General features: G+C 34.2%; 2 protein-coding genes across 2 annotated transcripts in view; one reads left to right on the forward strand and one right to left on the reverse strand.

Annotated features, from left to right (window-relative positions):
* The window catches only part of IMMP2L (inner mitochondrial membrane peptidase subunit 2), a gene marked incomplete at its 3' end in the record, with an annotated part of 446,458 nt that overhangs the window by 176,335 nt on the left and 248,592 nt on the right, over nt 1–21,531 (forward strand). The gene's annotated exons all lie outside the window — the stretch shown is intronic.
* On the reverse strand, nt 5,499–7,625 carry LRRN3 (leucine rich repeat neuronal 3; the record flags this gene model as incomplete). Its single annotated transcript, XM_080345533.1, has 1 exon — nt 5,499–7,625. The coding sequence occupies one exon, from the start codon at nt 7,623–7,625 to the stop codon at nt 5,499–5,501; it is 2,127 nt and encodes a 708-aa protein (XP_080201659.1).

Genomic DNA, 21,531 nt, shown 5'->3' on the forward strand with positions numbered 1-21,531 from the left:
ATATAAAGCCGTTTTAATGTTCTGAGGACACTGAAATTTTTGCCCTCTCCCCCTACCCCTTGTTTTCTAAATAGGAATAAGCTTTGTTAACTGTAAAATAACATTTTAGATAAAAATCCATTCCCAACAAATACCTAATTTTCTGTGGAATATAGTGAAATTTCATTTTGTATGTGGTTGTTCTTTCATAGTTAAATTCCTAAACATAAGCATTTAGAGTTCTTTTTTTGATGCCCTGGGATACCAGAGATACACATACAGGGTTAACAAGAGCTATGGGAAATAGGAGAACATGTCCTTTGGAGCAACAACTGAAAGTCAGGAGGGATGCACCCAAAAGCTTTCAAAATGAAACTGGTTGTGTCCTGCTATAGCTTTGTTTATGTCATTAGTCATCACAGTTTACAGGTTATGTACATGGTTAGACATTAATAAATAGTATAACTATCTTGTGTATAAACTTTTTGTAGGTGAATATACTTTCCTTTTTATGAAAGAAAGATATTGGTATCATTTTCTTGGCATTAATGAAATGTAAAAATTATTTTTTGTAATTGTAATTCCTAGAAATTACACAGCCATAGTTTTTGTTTTGTTTGTGCTTAGTAGCTCAGACAATTGATCATAATTGATCATAAAGTGACTTGTCCATTATTTGAAAAAAATAGTCCAGATTTATGATGATTTGCAGTCTTTCTTTCACAGTTGGCTTCTTTGAAGATCAGTCTATTACATTTGTTAAAATTGAAAATGGGAAGGCACTTCAATATAACTGCAGCTTTTTATCCCTCTGAGAAATCTGTAGTCAAGTAGGGAGAATTTTTTCTTGAGTGTTCAAAATAACAAGCCTTTTAAACCCGTCAAATTTGCTTAACCTTATAGGTCTTTTTGAAAACCCTTGCTGTAGAAGTGAAATGCTACTTAAAGTAACCAGAACAACAACTTCACCATGGTCAGTTTCATTACTAGTTCTGTAAGCTTCTGCTATTTACAAATGAAGCTTGTACATTTTGTCTAAGAATACTGAAGTGAAGCTAATCATGAACAGAATTTAGTATGATACATTATATTATTTTCACACTGTCCTATAATACAAACGTTGAAGAAGACTCAACTACTTCAGAATTTTTATTGAACCTGAAATGAATAGCTCAGTTCTCAAGTGTCAAAGCACATTCTCACTAGATGGGTTATGGTCATGTATTTTAACATTCTAATCATGCAGATCTTGCCAAGCTTCTGTAGTAACTCAAATTGAATTTATCCATATAAATGAGTTTTGTTTTTTTTTTTAAGCTTCATGAACTTTTTTGTTCCCAGTGTCTTGATTTTATGTTTACAGAATGTTTAGATAATATTTTTCCTGTTTTGATAATTCTTCTCTTTTTCTATTGTAGATTAATATTTTTCCTGACTATCTATTTATATCTATTTAGCCTTTTCCTGAGCAGATTTGTTCCCATTGTTTCTAACTAGAAGCTATTCAAGCATATGGTATGTCAACCAACTGACCTACCATAACAATTGGTATGGAAGATCAACTGATATTTTAGAAAGATGCAAAGATGCTTTTTTTTTTTCACCCTACCTAGCAGTTTATTCCAGATCTTTCTTCTGTTGCTCGAGGGACGCAAAGGTGCTCTAAAAAGATTACTTTTGTCTATCACTTTTCCTGTTTTCCAACAGTTTTATTCAAGATGTCTTTTTGTAATTCATGTTGTGATGAAGTCTCGTGATCTTCAGTAGGCAATACCAGTAACTTTTTACTCTGGATATGCTTCTACTAATCTTGTTTCTTACCTCTACAAAAACTGCATGCAATTGTTAATATGTTTCCAGGTAATTTTCTCATATTTAGCATTAGGTGAATTGTCAATCTTGGTTTGTCTCTAGTGGTTTGTGTTCAATGGCTATCTTCTCTGTTTCATTTAACTATATCCTTCAAAATATTTTCATACTGAACTTTTCATACTTACTGTACACTTTCTGCTATATAAAGTGTCTTGTCAGTCCCACATCCCTACTCTGATTTTACTCCATTCAGTTCACTAATAACAATTGTTCCTTAAGTCTGACAGAGTTATGCTTTTCAACTTTTTATCTCTCAGACCTCAATTCTTCTGGTACTGTCTAGTATGTGAACTTATTTTCTAGACTATTTAGGCACCTTTTTCTGAAATGTCTCTTCTGATTTCAGATAAAAAAGAATATTTTATAAGATTATTGTTGATCATTGTGTCTCTTCTGTTACTGATCTGCACAAGACTGAGGGAAGAATCGCTATCTCTTTTTAAAGTTATCTTGAGGTCACTACTTAAGGTTACACAAGCAGAATGAATTTTATTAGTGAATTTTGGAAATAGAAATTTCTTTCTAGGGTGTAAATCAATGTTTATTCTGTGATCTGTTCTCTAAGATTTTTTAGCTGCTATTTGGAGTTACGATTTCACATCGTTGTAGCTAAAACTGAAATTTAAATGTACACATGGAAGATAATATTTGGCTGTGTTAGCTGATGGAATATTGGGATTGTTTTTTGTAAATGTTTTACCAAGAAGAAAATACTTAGTATTTTTATGAGCAGATCACTACTTTTCAGTCTAGTAACTGATAGGAAGAAGTAAGGGAACTGAAATTAAAATGTCTGTTTTTTCAGTCTTATGTTTTGGATGTTGCCTCGCCAGACATTTCAAACACTCATGTTTGCCTTCTCTCTTTCATTAGTAGCATGTTTCAGAATGAGGTTTGAGGTCAAATGCCAAGATAAAGTTAATCTATTTCTGAGCTACTGTTTTCTGGTTTGAATAATCAGTAAGTACTGCTTTTAATGCATTGGATTCCTGAGAGAAATCTGTTAAATAAATGGAAACACAGGTGTTTAACAACACTTTTCTCTGTTTCTGAGGAAATTAAATATAGCTTGTTGTCAGTTCCTACCTCTGTTAAAGAGAGTAAACATCTCAATTAATAAAAGACAGAAAAATTTTAGCTCTGTGCCTTGTGTGGAAAAAACAACCTTCCTGTAAATGAAGAGGTTATTAAAAAGTATGCTATACCCCTACTAGAAAGTTCTTCCTATACTTTTTTTTACAGATTTTGCTGCATAAAACTGCATTTTATCTGTCAACAAAAACCCTTTAAATAAGATATTCAAATAAAGTAAATAAATCCTGCACTTATTCTGTGAGGGTGGAAAGTCTTCTTATCAGTGCTCCTCATTAGACTTGCATTTGTGTGCTGTTTCATAACATTGTGCAGAGGCGTTTTTGCCTGAAAAAACTAGGTTCTCATTTCTAAGCTCTAAGAGTTGTAAGTTCTAAGCGTAGCTTGATTCCAAAGGTTAACATACAAGATGTACCTGCCAGTTCTTGCTGACAAGTGCCGTATCTGCTTGGTGGTGGGTCCCACCTGAGCTACCAGCTCCCTGGGAAGAGCTGTCCATCGAGCCGAGATCTGTCCTTCTATCACAGCATTTCTCTGCTCAGTTTCAGGATGTTTTATATGCAATAGCAATTCAGCAGGTTTTTAAACTTCCTTCTTCAGTGAAACATAGCAATTCTATGAATATCCTACTTTTTGGTAGTTTAAAATTAGTATCAAGTTCTTCTTTCTGCCTTTAACAACTTTAAAATTACCTTTACATAATTTTAACATCCTGGGATTTAGCTAGAAAAAGGATATCTTTAACATTAAAGCAAGTTATTCATTAGTACTAGGTAAAATGAAAATATTTTTACATGTTACAAGTGCTTATAGACCAATATTTTGGAAGTATGCAGCAAACTATAAATAAGTGGAAAAGCTAATGTATAAATACAAGAAGTAACTCTAAATACAAGAAGTAACTCTTCTTTTTCTACGTACAAAAAATCTGTCAGTGATTACACAGAAATGTTTAGTTCAACCAAGTCTAGAAAGATAAAATGTATATAATTGTAGAGTTTAAAACGAAAGACTTAGAAGAAATATTTGTTACTCCTATTTTTACTTTGTAATTCAGGCTACTTATGCATTCTATGAATATTTGCTTCCTTAAGCACCAGATTCAGTGATGATAATTTTTTTTTCTTCATTCTTCCTATTTGGTTTCATACATATGAGCCAAAATAACATAAAAATTTTGCTGTTGCTTTCGTTGTCAAGAGGTACCATGAATTTTCATCAGGTATCTTAAGGGTCAGATGCCTTTTCTCTGCTGCACTTAGGAGCAGTCCCTTTTTACATCCTAACAAAATTGGATTTAGTTTGTTATCAACATTCTGATCGGCAGCTTCTTGTGCACATTTGCTACTTATGGGCCAAATCCTGCTCCTGTGAGAACTTTAGCTTCAGTATGATTAGTCAGGTATTCATTGTTCTCTTGTTGTTTTGCTTCATTTCATTTCTACTAAAATTTCTGTCAGTCATTTATTGCTTGTTACATTGTGAAAACTATAATCAGTTGCTGAGCAGAAGTGAACAGGTCCAGAAAAAAAACCCTTAATCTTTTAAACTGTTCAAACTCTGAGTTCCTTGTATGGCCAGCCTAAAGTTTAGACATTGCTGATAACTGAATTACCCTTTTGACTGAAGACAAAATATTGGATTTATATTATCTGAGTCTAAACATTTCACTTATTTTTCACGCTTCTGAGAAAATACCAAAGCAGCTCAAAACTTGCTGTTATCAGTAACTAAAAATCTATTTCCCTCTCAGTTTTATGTCTCCTTCCCACCCTCCTTCTCTCTTCTTCCTCCCACGACAAGCAACGTGTGAAAGATGGTTATGATTATATTTATAAAAATATATTTATCTTTACAAAAATATTTATTTTTGTGGCTTATTGGAGTTATGCAGCCTAAAACCAGCAAAAATATCCTATGTACTCAGACCAGCATTTCACCAGGAGAATGTGTAAGGAGATATTTTATCAGATGTTAGAATGGGTTTGTTTATTGTCAGACAAGAGCTCCCAGAATGTTGTTTTTTTTTTTTTTTTTAAGAAACAAACAAGCCAAAAACTATTTTGATTTTAATCAAAAATGTATTTTCCTTATAAAAAAAAAAATCACATACTCACTGTGTCTACTCTACAGAATTTGTCCATTTCATTACACCATGTAATGTCAATCCTAGTATATCTGTTCACTGCAAAATCTCGTGGCTAGTGTGTGTAATACAGCACAGGAAGAGGTATTGCTCAGTTCCACTACTTTTATATAATAATTAAAAAAAAAATACAGAAAATGTTCTTGGCTACTTCCACTATATTCCAGACTTAGGAGTCCCGTGTAAGTTCTGGAAAATGAAGTCAATTGTATTTGGTTGGCAGAATACCCTTAGAAGCCAGAAAAATTCTTCTCTTATACTGAGTCAGTACATATTCCCGTTTGTCAGCTGCAGCGAAGTCCAGGAGTCTGGTTCCTAAAATAAATCCTTTTTTTTAATTACCTTTTTATTCAGCACAAATGCAGTCATGTGCTTCTTATTTCAGAAATTAAGTGATGTACTGACATATTTATGACACATTGGTTGGCACACCTATTATTGTTGCTTTTACTTCCATTGCTGTGCTTTTTTGTTTGCCCATGTCCCAAAGACTGATCAGAGGAGGATAAAGCTCATTGAGTGAAAAGGATTGTTTCTTCAGGTAATTCTTTAGATGGCTATGTCCAACATCATAGTGCATCTCTCGTGAGATGCAGCTGTAAAGATATATCACAGAGATGATTCCCAAAAGAGCACCAAGGCAGGCAAGGAATCCTATTATGTTGTTCTTTTCATAGCCTTTCACTGCCAAGTCCAGTCCTTTTGTGGTTACGTTGACGCATTGTTTCTTATTCTGTGAATAGATAGTGGGAATATCTATACAAATTTTGTATTCAGTTGATGGATTTAGATGTGTTAGGTTATATACCTTTATATCAGATGGTATTCGAGCGCTCTGTGCAGCCTGAGAGTTTTCAGCTTTCACAAAGGCTGTCCATCTAACACTGGACTTCAGAATTTTGGAACTTGCTTTCCATGAAACCAAAACAGAATTAGATTTTATATCTTTTATTTTAATATTCAAAGATTCATTACTGTCCTGAGGGAAAGAGCCATCCACTTTAATCATGACTGACTTTAGGTCTGCCCCAACTAAATTCGTTGCTATACATGTGTATAAGCCACTTTCTTTTTGCGTTACATCACTGATGTCTAATGTTCCTTCGGAATGAATGTAGTATTTATTAGAAACGGTATTAGGCAAAAGTCTGTGTCCTGATGGTGTTATCCAGTAGATTTCAGGTTCTGGTTCTGCTGTTGCTCTGCAGTGTAAGGAAATATGGCTGCCAGTTTTTATATCCAGAGTAGATGGAAAACTTTCAGGAGCTATCAGGGGGAGACAGATTTCCATCATTTCCCGAAAGTGTATCTGTCTCACATTCTGGCCTTGGAATTCAGGGGGGTCGACACAAAACAGGGACTCCGGCTCCATGAAGCGAATGTTTGTTTTATTCATGTTAATCCAGCGGATGACGCAGTCACATCTGATGGGGTTGCTGTGGATACTGACTTCTTTGAGGCTAGGCAAGGACTCTATTGTGCTGCGGTACAGGGCGCTCAGCGCGTTGCTGTTGAGCATCAGCGATTCCAGCTTGGGAAGTCTGTAGAATGCATTTGGGTGAATGTATGATAACCTGGGGTTATTGGTAGCTTCTATTTTTCTTAAATCTGGCAAATTATCAACAGCAAGGCTATCTATAGAAATCAGTTCAGGCATGTTATTAATTCCTAACTCTTTCAAGTGCAGCATATTGCTAAAATCTCCTCGTCGTATTCTGTTAATGGGATTCTTATTTAGATCCAGAAATTTAAGATTTGTAGCCTTTTGGAGAGCAATGTGGGGCACTCTAACAAATCTGTTGTCATAAAAGGAGATGCTTTCTAAATTGTCAAGGCCAACCAAAGCATTATCTGGTATTTCAGTGAGATTTATTCCAGCTAAAACTAAGCTGCGCAAGTTGATAAGAGGCTTAAAGTTCATGTCTTCGATTTTGATTATTGGGTTTTCTCCAATCATGAGAATTTCAAGATTAGGAGTAGCTTCAAACCACTTTCTGTTGATCATTTGCAGACCATTTGAATTGAGATGAAGTCTGAGAAGATTATTGAGGCCTATGAAAGCTCCCGGTGCAATCACAGAAAGCAGATTATGATTAATATAAAGCTCTTGTAAATTGTGGAGTCCAGAGAGACATTCTTCAGGGAGTTCAGTAAGTTTGTTTTCTTCAAGGTAAACTGAAAGCAACTGTGGTATCTTTCTAAGATTGATACTGGTCACTGAGGATAAATTGTTCTGAGATAAATCTAGACCAGTTAAATTCACTGGGAAGTCTACTGAATGTTCAATTTTTGCAATATTATTAGTCTGTAGAAGTAGAACTTGTGTGTCGGCAGGCAGTCTGGCTGGAAAATTAAAAAGGCCTAAATCATTGCAGTCCACTGTTGGAGCCTCCATGTACACAGACCTGGGAGTGAACCATGGTCTGATCTCACATATACATGACTCTGGGCAGTCTGTTTTTTTTTCTACAGCTTGTACTAGTGCAGTGATAACTAGGCCAAGTAGAAAATTAATTTTGAGTTGCATGTCCTTCATCTTAGCTCAAATGCTCGGAGAAGTAAAAGACCCTTTAGTATTCCACAATTACAGTTTTGGAATTCAGTATGACCTGGTCAGTTGATAAAACACACACTTGCACTTGTCAAATGATGATTGTGAAGGACTTTCTTCCTGAGGATAAGTGATGAATTTGTAACCAATTTGTCCAGTAGTAAGAGACATCGTGTGGAAATGAAGGTCACTCTGTCCTCGATGACATAAAATTGATAAGCCTTGTGAAGATGAAGTATGTATAGATGGTCATAGGAGATTAAGCAATTCATTTATTTAGTAGTATTAACTTCAAATCCCATGATTGATTAGTGTTTGCAGGAATGACAGGATGACCTAAAATATAAGAAGTGGAAATAATTAGTACAAGAAACTATAAAGTTATAAATTAATTTAGCCATCTTTTGCTCTCTAATGTTAATTATTGCAAGTAAGAAAGAAAATGACTGTAGTGCCTAGAGTATTGTCACGGTATCCAAATAGCATAAATGAAGTTAATATAGTAATATATCTTTAGACTTGTAGCTTGTCATACATCCAGTGGAGGATTGCTCTACAGAAAGATGAAGATCCACAAAGTATAAAGCAAAATATATCAGTGAGGTTTTTGTACATATTTTATGCTCCTGTAAAACATTTTATTTTTTCTTTCAGTTATCTCTAGAAGCAGACTGAGTTCTGTTGGCTTTGAAAATGTGAACACTGAGCAAAAACCTACTGAGCATGAATATTTACCTTCTGAGCATCAAATTTATAAATATAAAGAACATAATTTATGTGTAATCAAAGGAAAATAGAATGGTTGGATTAATAAAATCTCCTAATGATGACATTCTTAGGCAAGCCTGTGAGATATTTATACAGAAATAGACAAAATTGATAATTCACAGGTTTTATCATCATTTTCTATTTCTTTTTGTAGCTGCTGTGTAGGAAGAAAACTGTTTTTTGGGTTTTTTTTTTTTAAAGCAATCATTAGAAAGAAATATGTACCTCATAGTAAATAGCTTGTCATCTTGGCAAATTGAGGCTAATTGCTGTCTTGCTTATTTTGGCTTCAAGGACTTCGATTGTAAGGAATAATAATAATAACAGAAAAGTGTCTTTAAGGTGATAAGGAAAAAAAATCCACACTAGCGATTTCTTATTTGGTCTGTAGCTTTGCAAGAATCTGTAATTTTTTATGAAGTTGCAGATTGTCTTCACGTATGAAGTTATCATAAAGACTGAAACCTTAGCATCTTGACGTGTCAAATGTGTCCTCTTCAGATTTTTCATATGTACTTGCTTTTTGTGGAGAAAAAAAATCCTACTTTGAGTGCATATTGTGTTCCAAGCCATACAATTAAAAAGCTTCTGTGTTTTCATATATGAAGTTGTACACATTGACTGCTTTATTTACTTCAAAAGATAGACTTCACGCTAACTTTAACTGGGCTTGGTCTCAGAAAACTGTCATATGGTACACATTTTTGCCCTTTCTCGACTTGCCTCTAGTGTTAAAATTCACAGTGAAATTGTTTGCAAACTCTTAAGATCAATGCTTCACTGACATTGATAAATAACTTTTGAAGTGTTTCTGGTACAGATAGATGGAATTACAAAAGTCAAGTGTCAAGTGTTGTATTTTAGGTTTCCTTTCCAGGCCTAGGTTAATTTGGCATATTGACCACACATGCAATTCCGTATCAGATCAGAGGAAAGGTGTAGGACCGGGTTGACTTAGATGAGCGCTGGGACAATTTGAAGTACACTTGGCAAGTCTCTGAGGCTGCTGATTGTGTTATGTACATTTAAGGACATTTCATATTTTATTTTTATCATGTAAGTGTATTAATAAAGTGAACAGACAATATGTGAGATAAACATACGGAAAACATTCTGCTGTTTTGAGGATTAATACTATGTTTTTATGCAAATGGACCAGTTTATACTGAAATGCAAAGGCATAATGACTGAAATAGTAAAAGTGTTAATCTGTTCCTTTTGTTCTGGGAAATGAGATGAACTGGAGGTTTGCAAAAAAACCAAAGGTTTGCATTGAACAGTTGATGCCTGGAACTTGCTCTTAATTTTGCCACCAGGAGACAAGGTGATAAACCTATATAGAGTAATGTCCAATTACTAAAGATCTCAGTGGAAATAGTTTTTCCAAACATGCAGATGTAATTTACTGTTTAGGGAGAGAAGAGGATGGTCATGGTGGGGGGTGTGAATTTGTGTTCTTGATGCACTTTGATGCACTTTGTAAAGTAAATGTCCCATTGCCTTCTGGAATTTTATTTGAACTATACATTAGAAATGTATACATAAGTGTGGCAAATACAAAATGTAAGCTTCTAATAATTGAAAGGTCATCATTGGAAACCTTACCTAAATAGTAAATTAATTGAGGCTCAACAGACTGCTACTGCAGGTATCTAATCTCAGCATTTGATCCCACTGTGATACTCAGGGACTTCTGCTCAGTAAAGGTACTGGGAAAGTATTCTGGGGAAGCATAATTAGATAGCTGACCTGGTTTTTTGCTCCTCCCTGGACATTTGGTATTGGACACTGTGAAAGAAAGGATGCGGACCAAGATGGTCTTTTCCTGTGTGTCCCTGGTACCTGAGAGGCTGTACCTCTTAAAGCATGTGAACTGCTACATTTTCATGTACATAGAACCCACATCCTCCTGGATTTGAGTTTATAAACTCCTCCTGAATTTATACTTCAGCTTTTGTGGGATTCTCAACCCAAAACCAAAGGCATCAGTGGACATTTTCATGTAATATATATTAGAATGGGCTTTCTGCAAAAGAGCAAAAAAGAAGAGGTGAGAGATCCAGGCTGAAATTCTTCTTTATGATTTAGTCCAATGTCTTTTCTCTTTCTGGTGAATGCTCCAGCTAATAAGCTACCAGCTCCAGCTCATATGGTGTTCGAGCATAAATCTTCCTTATTTCGCCAGTTAAAGTGCTTCTGCCTTGTGTAAAATATTCACTGGGGTTGAGTGCCTTGAATAACAGATTGTAGAATAATTTTCACACTCTCTCCCAGTCTGTAGAGTCATTCTTCCAAAATATATTTTTTCATATCAGATAGATTTTGTATTTAAATAGTGGCAGGTGTATGTATTGTTTCACATGAAAGATATTAACTCACATTCAAAGTGTGGAATAAAAGAATGTTTCTGGAGTACTGTGGACATCCGTGGTGGCTTATAAGATAGAATCATAAAATCAGGGAATCATAGAATAGAATATCTCAAATTGGAAGGGACTCATAAGCATCATTGAGCCCAACTCCCTGTTCTTTGCGGGACTACCTAAATCATATGACTGTAACACACATCATATGGCATAGTGCACAAAAAAATGAAGTAATGAAATACACGGCAAAAATAGTATAGAATCATTTGAGTGGCAAAAACTGTGTGACTCTGATATACAATGTTGACAAAGAAGATAAGAAAACATAGATTGCTGATATTAAGTTTTCTGGACCCATTTGAAGAGATCAAACCCCAGAATCAGGTTATGCAGCATGACTTTGCTTATGCCAACTGGTTGTATTGATTATATGTGTGTGTGTGTCTGTGTGTATGTAATTAGTTTCTAACCTTGAGATTTGTACCAGCCATTTTGAACAGAGAAGTGGTCTGCAGTTTACTGTAATGAAATAAACTTCATGTAAATGGATATCTTGCACTCATCATTATAAATTATAATTGAAGTTCAAATTCCTTGAAGAATGTAGTGACATCAAGAGTAATGTTTGTATTGGAAAACAAGGATTTAACTTTGTGAGACTTAGAACTTTGGGAATGCATTGATTCCCTTTCTTCATTAATGTAATTATAATAGCAAATATGTACTGATAACACTAAATAAAGAGTGTTTTTCAGAATTTTTGTTCATGGGTTCCAGTGCTTCAAAGCTAAGTGCTTTGTATCATTTGCAGATTTATGTGAAAGTTTTGCATTTCAAATGTCCAGTTTTAAAGGTACTAGTGAGGATGGACAAGGATATCCTGAATGTTCTTTGTCCAGTTCCTTTGAGTAGTATTTAAAGTATCTGAGATTTACATACATAGAGGTTTCTGTGCAAAAGTAGATATGTTCTTTGTAAAAAAGTTATTTCAAATAATGCAATTATGTCAGCATTATCAGTTAAGCAAACCCACTGTTTTTATTTCATCTCTTTTGTTAGTGTCTTTTGGTAACCTCTCAAGATTATTGGTGTGATGCAAGTGATTTTTAAAACACATTCCTACTGTGGTTCGCAATAGAAAAGCTTGTAGAGATGAGGCTCAGCAGCAAATTATCACCAGTAAGCTGAGCTGTGGGATAAGCATTTTCACACAAGCAGCAGCATGAGCTGTGCATCATGGTTTTGGAGTCTTTGATGTAATTCTTTACCCAGCTGCATTTATAAATATTTGTGTGTATTCTGATTGTGTGTGTATTTCCTCATCCAGATAAAATGGTATGGTTTGCTTCCTAATATCTGCAATTAAAAAAGTCTTTATAGAATCTGCATCTAAAAAGTTAGTATTGCTTGTTAGTAATGATATTCAGTATTTTTATTATTATTTTCCTGTACTAGGTCTTTGTGGACAGAGTATTACATTTCTTCTGAAAGTCCATCCCTGTTGCAATCCATACTTACTAAATATGGTGTGCCTCTTGCTTTTAAGGTATTATTTCTTCTTGTAGAAAAATGCAGCCTGACATGTGTGACTTTTTGCAGCCTAATTATCTCTTGTGTAGACAATAATTGGTGTCTTAATTAGGTTTGTTTCATTTAGTGCTATTGACAACTGGAGCCTTGGTTTACAAGAGGGTATCACCAGTATTTGAGCTGGAAAAGACATTCAGTGAATGAATAAACTGAGCAACATTTCTCATCACTGGAGCAACAGACAGCTAAGAACCAAGTCAGAGTGGGCAGAAAGGAAAAGAAACACGTCAGGTTTTGGCAATCTTTCTTTTCCACTTCAGCAGTTAGAGAGACAGTGATAAAAACTAAAAATGCAGCAGCTACGCTGCAATGTGCCCTGCTGGCAATAAGGCAAACAGTTCACTTCACAAGGACCAATTTAGAGGTGGCAAGCATTTTGAAAACACAGCTGTTCATACAAAGCTACCTTTCAAACACATCAACTGAAAGAGCTACTTCTCAATTCTTGTCATTATAACCACTTTGAGTAGTTCTGTGGACAGAAATCTGGAAATGTCACTAAACCAAAAATCGGGCATGAGACATTTCATACCTTGCCTGATTGCAGCTACAGCACTTAGGGGTTATTTTCTTTATTTTATTTTTTAAGTGTAAGTTATGGAAATATACAGACTTGAGTTTGAATATTTATTATCTTTCTGACAATTTTATAAAGCAATTTTCCTTGTTTGTTGTATGATGCAAAAAAAAAAAAGGTTTCTTGGGAATCTTTTTTAACAGCATGATGGATAAAAAGATGCAACAACTTATTTATTTGACATATTTCAAGCACTGACAGAAAAATCTGGGTTTTTTCTCTATAAAAATGTAACTGGGATGTTTTTATTGAATAGGTACAGGAAGTTTCTGACTGAGGCGGAAGTTCCAGTTTAGGTTAAAGCACAAGAATATAGTATAACAGATTTTCATAGCAGAACTAGTCCTGAAATGAAATATTTCTTGAAGTAAACTCTACTAGCTGGTCCAATACAGTGTCTGGAAATTATATAGGCTTTGTAAAAGAAGGAATACAGCGCTTGTTTCCTAACCTGTTTTGAGCTGGATTACCATGACTGACCATGGAATGGCAGATAAATATGGAACCAATTGCATGTGAAGTAAGGTGTTTGTCAGTCATAATCACAGTGCTTGATAAAAACAGTATATAATTTTTTTACTATTATTAATTTGTTGGCAGCAGCAGCATTGTGTGTTGGAGACATAGTTGTGGACAAGGGCCACAGCATGTTGTGTGCTAGCTTGCTGCAAAACAAAACTGTGAGCTCTATTACTCCATAGGCCTTAAAATTAAAGAAAGAAGATTCACACAGGACTATAAAAAAAAAAGAAGTCGCTATGACAATCTCCAAATATTCTTGGGTTGATTCTTTTCCTCTAGTTGTAGCCTAGTAGTTTACTATCATGATCTTTACTTTTCTGGGCTTTGATTTTAGATTTTCTGTCTGTAGATCTCTACCTCATGTGCTTTTAACTTTCAGTTGCACACTCCCTACCTATTGGATACATCTGACCTTTTCACAAATGCCATACCAAAAGAAGACAAAAAGATTGTTTGATGATACTTGGTAAAGGAATTAACAATTTCAGTAATTGCATTTACCTCTCTTTTTCTCTTCTTCTTCTAATATGAAGTGCACAAAATATTCCTTTTTGAGTAAGCAGAGATGTTAGAAAATTATGTTTACATGACAAGAGGCTGAATTTCAATGGAAGTTGCTAATTTCTTTACCATTTGTGTTCTTATCTGCCATTTATGTTGTGTTTTCTAATATGGCATTCCAAATCCTCTTGCAATATCTTTAATGTGTGGCAGTTACACTACATATAAAAAGTTTATATACTTGAATTAATTCTAAAAGAAACTTCGAAAAGAATTGGGACAGATTTCTTATTTTATTTCTTCTTAAATCAGATATTGTTAATATTACATGTTTTCATTTTTTCTTAAATAATAACTGTGCATTTTTTTTCCTAGTTCTCATAAAAAATAGCAAGGATTAAATGTTAAAAATAACTTTTCAAAGTACTTAGATCTTCAGTATCCTTGTCGTAGTTCTTAGCCTCAGAAAGGTTTTGTTACGTGACTTATTTATCATTGCCATTATCAAGCAATTATCTCCAAAAAATTATTGCTGTAACTTGGGAAAGCAATATGTTAGTTTAATTTAGATTTATTCGTACATGTTCAACTTCTTTTTGACAGTTGTCATGTTAGTAGTGGAGAAGCACAATTTGGCAGTCACCTAGGCACATAATTGGCAAGAGAGCAGTCACGTTCTGGATGTGGGTGAATGTTCCCAGTTACCAGATGCCTCAAGCAGATGGCCAGAACTAAAGATGAGTGAGACCAGTTTTGGCTTGATTTTCTAGAAAGCTACCATACTTGTTCTGGGGGGTCTATAGTACATTTGCCTAGAAAAAAAGCTTTGCCAAAATCCAGGAGAGCTATTGGCAAAATCTGCCTTTCGTAATTTTTTTTTCTCTGTGGCTCTTAAAAAACTAAGTATTAAACATGCCTATAACATAGAAATATGTATGTTCAAGTAGCTGTAATAAAGACAGAGAGTGGCTGTACTTAGCACATAATATTTTTCATGGGAATATATTAATTTATCTTTTTTTTTATCACTGTAATGAAATTGTCGCAATAATAAGCAATATAATTTTAGGAGTTACAATTTCTATTCTATATTTTTTCAGTGACAAAGATTCATGTTTGAAGGACCTAAATTAATTCATATTGTCAGCCTTTAATGGCAGACTCCTAAAGTTTAGTGAATTCACCTTTTGGTTTTTGTATATTTATGATTTGGTTTGGGACATGGTCACATTAAGGTAAATACCCTTACAATAATTAAAAAAAAAATCATTTCCAGCGTGCACTGTATTGATTATCAACTTTAATAATCTGAAGATATAAAAGGGCTTAATGAATGCAGTCATATCAGGAACATCCTGCTACAATTCCAGCCAGTGCTTGATGTACTACATGGCATGTAGTTTGAGATCCATGAAGGGAAAAAACATCTTGCTGGTCATTATAGTCGGCAGAAATTCTGTACTAAAATAAAAAATAATTTCTTTTTGAGGTGCCAGTTATGGATGAGATAATATTTTCTATGTCATGAATTTTCCTACCAAATTAGCCTGAATTGCTTTAGCTTTATAATTGTGAATATATTGGGTGATTACTTTCATTCTGAGCCACCTGGGGAATCAGGTTCACAATATATTGTTCAACAGGAATAATTGTTTTTTTAATCTTTCTTGAGGCAGGGTAGAGAAATGGATTGGTGAAAAAACAATTTCAGGATGCAAAACTGACAATGCCTGAAACAGAATGTTGTTGTAAAGATTAGGAAATAAAATTTCTGTTTCCTGTTGTGTTTTATACCAGTTAGAGTGATTTATGCATACTCATAAATTACCAACTCATAGAGATACTGTCATTTCTTATTGTGGAAAGTATTTTGATTTGTATTTAGTTTTAATTACAGTTTTTGCTCAGCTGAGCATCTCCTTAAGAACATTACATGATAAGTTTTTTTTTTTTTAATATGATTTGCAAAATTAATGCTATTTTCAGACCTGAAATTCTTATTTTTTGTGCTTTTATGACCCATTCGTCAGCTCTAATCCACACTATAGGATTATCATGGTTCATTTCTTATTTGCCCAGAAGTGAATACATTAAAATGCTGATCTTATTTTCTCTTTCTGATTTGCTTTTTAAAATACGACCAGAAGAAAGAGGATAAATACAAGATAAATAAATAGCAACACTTATAGTTAAGTACAGTATCCCTTTTACTGTGTGTGGCACTACAGCTAAATAGTAATTTAGTTTCTGGAACAGAATCTGAGTCCACTTTCAAGGGTTTTTCTTTTCCTTTCAAAATTGCATATTTATTTAAACCATTGTACCTCTCCAGCATGTGTGGATTCATAACCAGCTTTCCCACTCAATTTTTTCCCTGTGTACCATCCTTCTAGTGTTTCCTAATCCTTTAAAATACTTTTTGTATTTTGTCTGAAGTAAAAAATTTACACAATCCCTTAACGTTATAAGATTTGGATCATCAGCATGTCACTGAACAGGATTATTTTGACTATGAAACCTACATGATATAGCCACATCTTGATTTTGTATTTTTTTCTTAGCTCTCCAGCATCTATCATCCTTTTAGATCACCTTTCTACATTTTGGATGCCAAATTTGACAGCAGTGTTAAAATTAACATTCTGATGTCGCAGAGAATTTTGACCGGTATTTACTGTTCAGGTGCTCAAGTCAATCAACCAGATTGTGATCACTGTACATAAAGCTTGTGCTAGATTTTCCTTGACAAGCATAATTTCTCTTGCATTTTGTTGTGATTCCTACATATGATTCAAAGAGTATGGATAGACGTATCTACTTAGCTGTATATGCAAAGACACATAGGAACACTACCTCTCAAATTACGGTAAGAATGTTAGAGATGCACAGATGTATTTGTGCAGTGAATTTGCTATGGGAAAATGTCTTTTCAAACTGAACAAAAGATCAGCTTGAATTAAGATACTGAAAAGATCCTATTAGTGATGATTATGGAATGACAGAATTAACAGTTTTATTCATCAGTGGTGTTGAAGTGGGATAGATGAACCACTTTAAATTGTCCTTCCAGTTTGTCCTTCTGAAGATAGATTAAGCATAATTTTTCAATAATGTTAATGTTAAGTTGAAACAACCTGCTTTTTTATTATAAAACATTTTTAAGTCTGACTTCAGCCTTTCTGCTTTCAGACAATGGCATGGTTCTCTTTTTCCAGCAATAAAAAAACTTGAAAAAGACAGACAGATGTTTCAGTAGTGTGACATTTCAATAGTATGAAATGACGAATTATACTTTCAAGGTCTAGTAGTAATTTCTGCTTCAAAGTTGGAAGACATTAGGAGGAATATCAGAAGCAAGGAGAAAGCCATGGTGTACTTGGTTACTCATAGGAGAACCACTTGCACTAGAATGCCTGTGAAAGAACAAATATGAACCTAGCATATGCTAAAACCCATTAGTTTTATCAGCTACAGGTAAGGACTCTCATGAAACACTGTATATGGTTCTGGTCACTTAGGTTCAATAAAATGAAATTAGGGTTGAATCAGTATATGGAAAATTATAATAAATTTTCTGAAAGGAAACTAGGAAAAATAATATTGCTTCCTCCATAAAACAGTTCTAGATTTGTTGACAACAGAGGACACATAGTTGTTAGTTATTTGTACAAATATTAAGTACAGTGGTATGTTATATCATTTACAGGTAGATGAGGAGTAGTTATATATATTGAAAAATCTGAAATTGTTTCTCTCCATGTAGGTACATTATAATTCTAAGAAAAAATGTCAACTAAGAAGGGCCATATGAAGATTTATTTGCAAAAATGTTATTCCAGTTCTTAAAAATATTGTCATAAATTGTCCCCTCATATTGCTGCTGGTTTTCATTGAATTAATAAACTGTTCTCCCCAGTTAATTTAGAGTATCTATGGACACCAACTAGAACTAATGGAAAATGAATACTGGTATGTATGGAAAATAGCTAGGAGTATGCATGGGAAAAGCAAAAAAGGCAAACATAATGGAAGAACACTTATCTGACTGCTTGTGAAGCCTTTGAAGAAAATAAAATTTCTGGATACATACCATAAGTTCTATAGTGTAGAATAGAAAAGTAGAATGCTGGGGGGTTTTGTTCATTTTAGGGATATGGATATTTCAATAATTTCCTCAGAAATTGCACTTGAGGTTTTAAAATCTTGGATACCAAAGCTGTCTGTTTCTTTGAAATCGTCCATGTAGTTTGTAATATTTAAAACTATACCAGTTGCTTTAGCTCAGAGAAGAAAAGTACACATATACCATGGACGAGTTTAAAGCAGAGGACGCTTAGCAAATCTCTGACATTTGGAAGGGTTGATTTGTCTCTTAACTGGTCCTCCCTCAGCTAATATGTTAAAACCAGGCAGACAGCGTCTCAAGAGCATTTGATCCACCATCTCACAAAGGAGATTCAGGTGACAAGATGTTTCTCTAAACATTTAAGTAGGGCTACTTTCTTGCAGCAGTGTGTAGTCAGTAGTGTGGATGCTTTTGAAGGCAAATAGCCAATTCACTTCATTAAGTTAGCTGAGGCAATACACAAACCATCACCAATAAAAGTGCATTGCAGATTAATTTCGTTAACCACAATTCAAACATGTAAAGGAGAATAATAGCTTTGGTGTGTGGCTTTTTCTGCCATTTCTTATAAATGTGAACTGAATACATAGTTTAAGTTCTCTTATAATTTTCCTTCCTTCGGGCAATAGTTGTCACCTTGTTCAATATTATAATGATGGAAATTATAAACCACCTGCCTGTTTCCTTGCAAATAACTCTGTGTCCTCTGTTAATGAGCATGGAAATGTCACCTTAAATTGCTTTAACATTCTTAATACAAAGAAAACAAAGCATGGAAAGCATTTGAACTTCAAAATCCACATCAGTTTTTAAGTTTGTGTTAGCAGGCTTTAAAATATCCTTATTATGGTATCCTATTGTATGTGGGAAAAGCAAATTTTGAAAGTATGGTATCCTATTGTATGTGGGAAAAGCAAATTTTGAAAGTAAATCCAGATATAAATTTTATCATTTGGAACAGGGAGTGTAGAACAGCATGAGTATTCTAACTCCTCTCCTATAATTTTAAACCCTGACCAATCAGGTTCAGTTTCTACTACTGGTTAGGGAGAACAATCAGGATGTATTCCTGAAATTCCAGTTTCTGAATCTTCTGTGCCATCCAGTGCTTTCAGTTGGTTAAAGGTTGAGATTATTCTAGAATGTAATTAATAGACAAAGCAACACATCTGAATAGCTGAGAACTTGAAAAGTCCTGAAAACATTTCCCTGAAGGAGATAGAATGCTCTTTTCTGTGAGCCACATCCAGGGAAGATGAAGTAGCATTTGAAAGTTATAGAAGTAATGACTAGAAACTTATAGCAGTTATGAGGTGAAATAGCTTTGTTTGGCAGTCCTTCAGGAACAGGCTTTTAGGACTGATCAAGACTTGCATTACAAGCAGTAAAGAGAATACCCTAAAGGCCATAAAAATGTTTGACTTGAAAATTGGATTTTAGTTTAATTATATTTCCCATGTTGCTGCTAAACATTAGAATTGAATGACAATTGATAAGTTACCAAATAAACTTGCTGTTTAGTTGCTCTTTTTCTACAAATAATTCTTCAACTTTTAAAACATTTGAAATATTTTTATGTTCCACCTTGGTTAATAAAAGCCTGTCTTGGAACAAAATACTGAAGAATTATTGAGATGAGTTCTCTTTACAGTCAGGATGTCTAAATCCCTTCTGATGTCCTTGTGGTTTATAGAGCCATACGGGCACAGAAAACCAATATTCACTAGCTTAATGTTTTAATGAAATATGGAGAATCTATTGCAGGTGGAGACATAGATATTTAGTTACAAAATGCTAGCATTACCTTCAAAGAAATAAAAATGGAAGACTGCAGTTACATATTGATGAAGATAAATTAAAGCTTGGTATGCCTTTGACAGTTGTCATGTAGTGATCTTGCACTAGTTCAAACCTATTTCTTGTTTTCTTGTCAGGGGAATTCCAGCTTTCAAATGAATTAAATGGATTGATTTTGGTTTTGTTTCTGTGGTTGGTGGTTTTTGTGTGTGGGTGGTGTTTTTTTTTGTTTGTTTGGGGTTTTTTGTTTGGTTTTTTTTTTGCTATTTTTTGTTTTGTTTTGATGTGGTTTTATTGTTGATGTTATTGTTTTGTTTTTTGTTATTTGTTTTTGAGAGTTAACTGATCTTTTGAATGCATCTGCAGCAGGACTGTGCATCTTTTTCCTTATGGCTATCCAGGATGATGAGATGGTATCAAGTATGTTTTGGGTACAGGCAATTCTCACTTAATGTTTCTGGGTGGAAATGTTAACTGTTAACTACGTTCAGCTCATAAGCACTTGTAGTTGTTTCTTTTTAGGCTGAATAATCTCATTTTAATATTATGTACTTGCCAAACTAATCTAGGAAATGTTAAGGTGAAGGACTCTTGATGAGTTTCATTTGTTTCTCTTTCTGCTCTGCCAAGCTATTTTCAGGGTTTTAATTCGTTTAGGGATTGCCATAGGACCTCCCTTTGTGACTGTGTCAGAGAAGTAAGAATTCCATTCTGCTAAAGCAGAAAGGCTTCTATTGATGCCCACAAATACTGCTTCCCTATATAGGGACTCAATTTCTAGAACTGTTAAGGGGAATGAGGCAACATTTCTCTCCTGTGAAGTTGGTACAGACTGTGAAAGAACCTCACAACCCACTATTTTGGTGAATAGGAAGGTTTATTTTGATTTATTTTGCTTTACTGTATAGATAAAACACTAGATTTCATACAAATGTGGCCTTTGAAATCTAATGGCAAGATAAATCTGCACATTCTAGTGAAAAAAATGTCTGCTTCATTTGCTTAATTGTGAAATAGTGTCTTATTCAAGCTGTTATTAAGGTTTTAAATGATTAGCCTTCATTAGTTTGGCAATTAGTTTAGGCAGATTGTTTTGGAACAGGCTCATTCCTATCTTACTGCTACTGAGTCAATCATGTTTTTGTTACAAAAAACTCTCTCAAAGAATTTTTACCATGTTTTTAGTTGCTTTCTCTTACAAAACAAACAAACAAAGACAACAAAAAACAAACCAAATCAAAACCAAGCCAAACAATAGCTAAGAAGCATGAAACAGAATTTGTTTCACTGGAAAAAATCCTTAGTTCCAGAACTAGTTTGATATTTTAATGTTTAGAAGTGTTAGGCTTCCATTCTGCATGTTGTAAAAAGAATGTTGTAGGATTAGATGGATTTACAAAGAGGTACCAGGCAAATGCAGGTAATTACTTGGTTCTGTTAGGCAACATACCTCTAAAGCAACAGCTGCTGTAATACATTTGTTATTGAATATCCTTTTTTGTGTTCAAAATGTTCATTGGATGTGACTTCTGTCTGCTGTGACAATATTAATGGGGTCACTGACACTTGCTGCTATACCACATCTATTTCTTCATAAAATAGACATTGTCAGTAGAGTTAAAAATAAAGTTGCAGAGATTTGCC

The sequence above is a fragment of the Nesoenas mayeri genome, assembly GCF_963082525.1.
Source record: "Nesoenas mayeri genome assembly, chromosome: 1".
Taxonomy (NCBI): Eukaryota; Metazoa; Chordata; class Aves; order Columbiformes; family Columbidae; genus Nesoenas; species Nesoenas mayeri.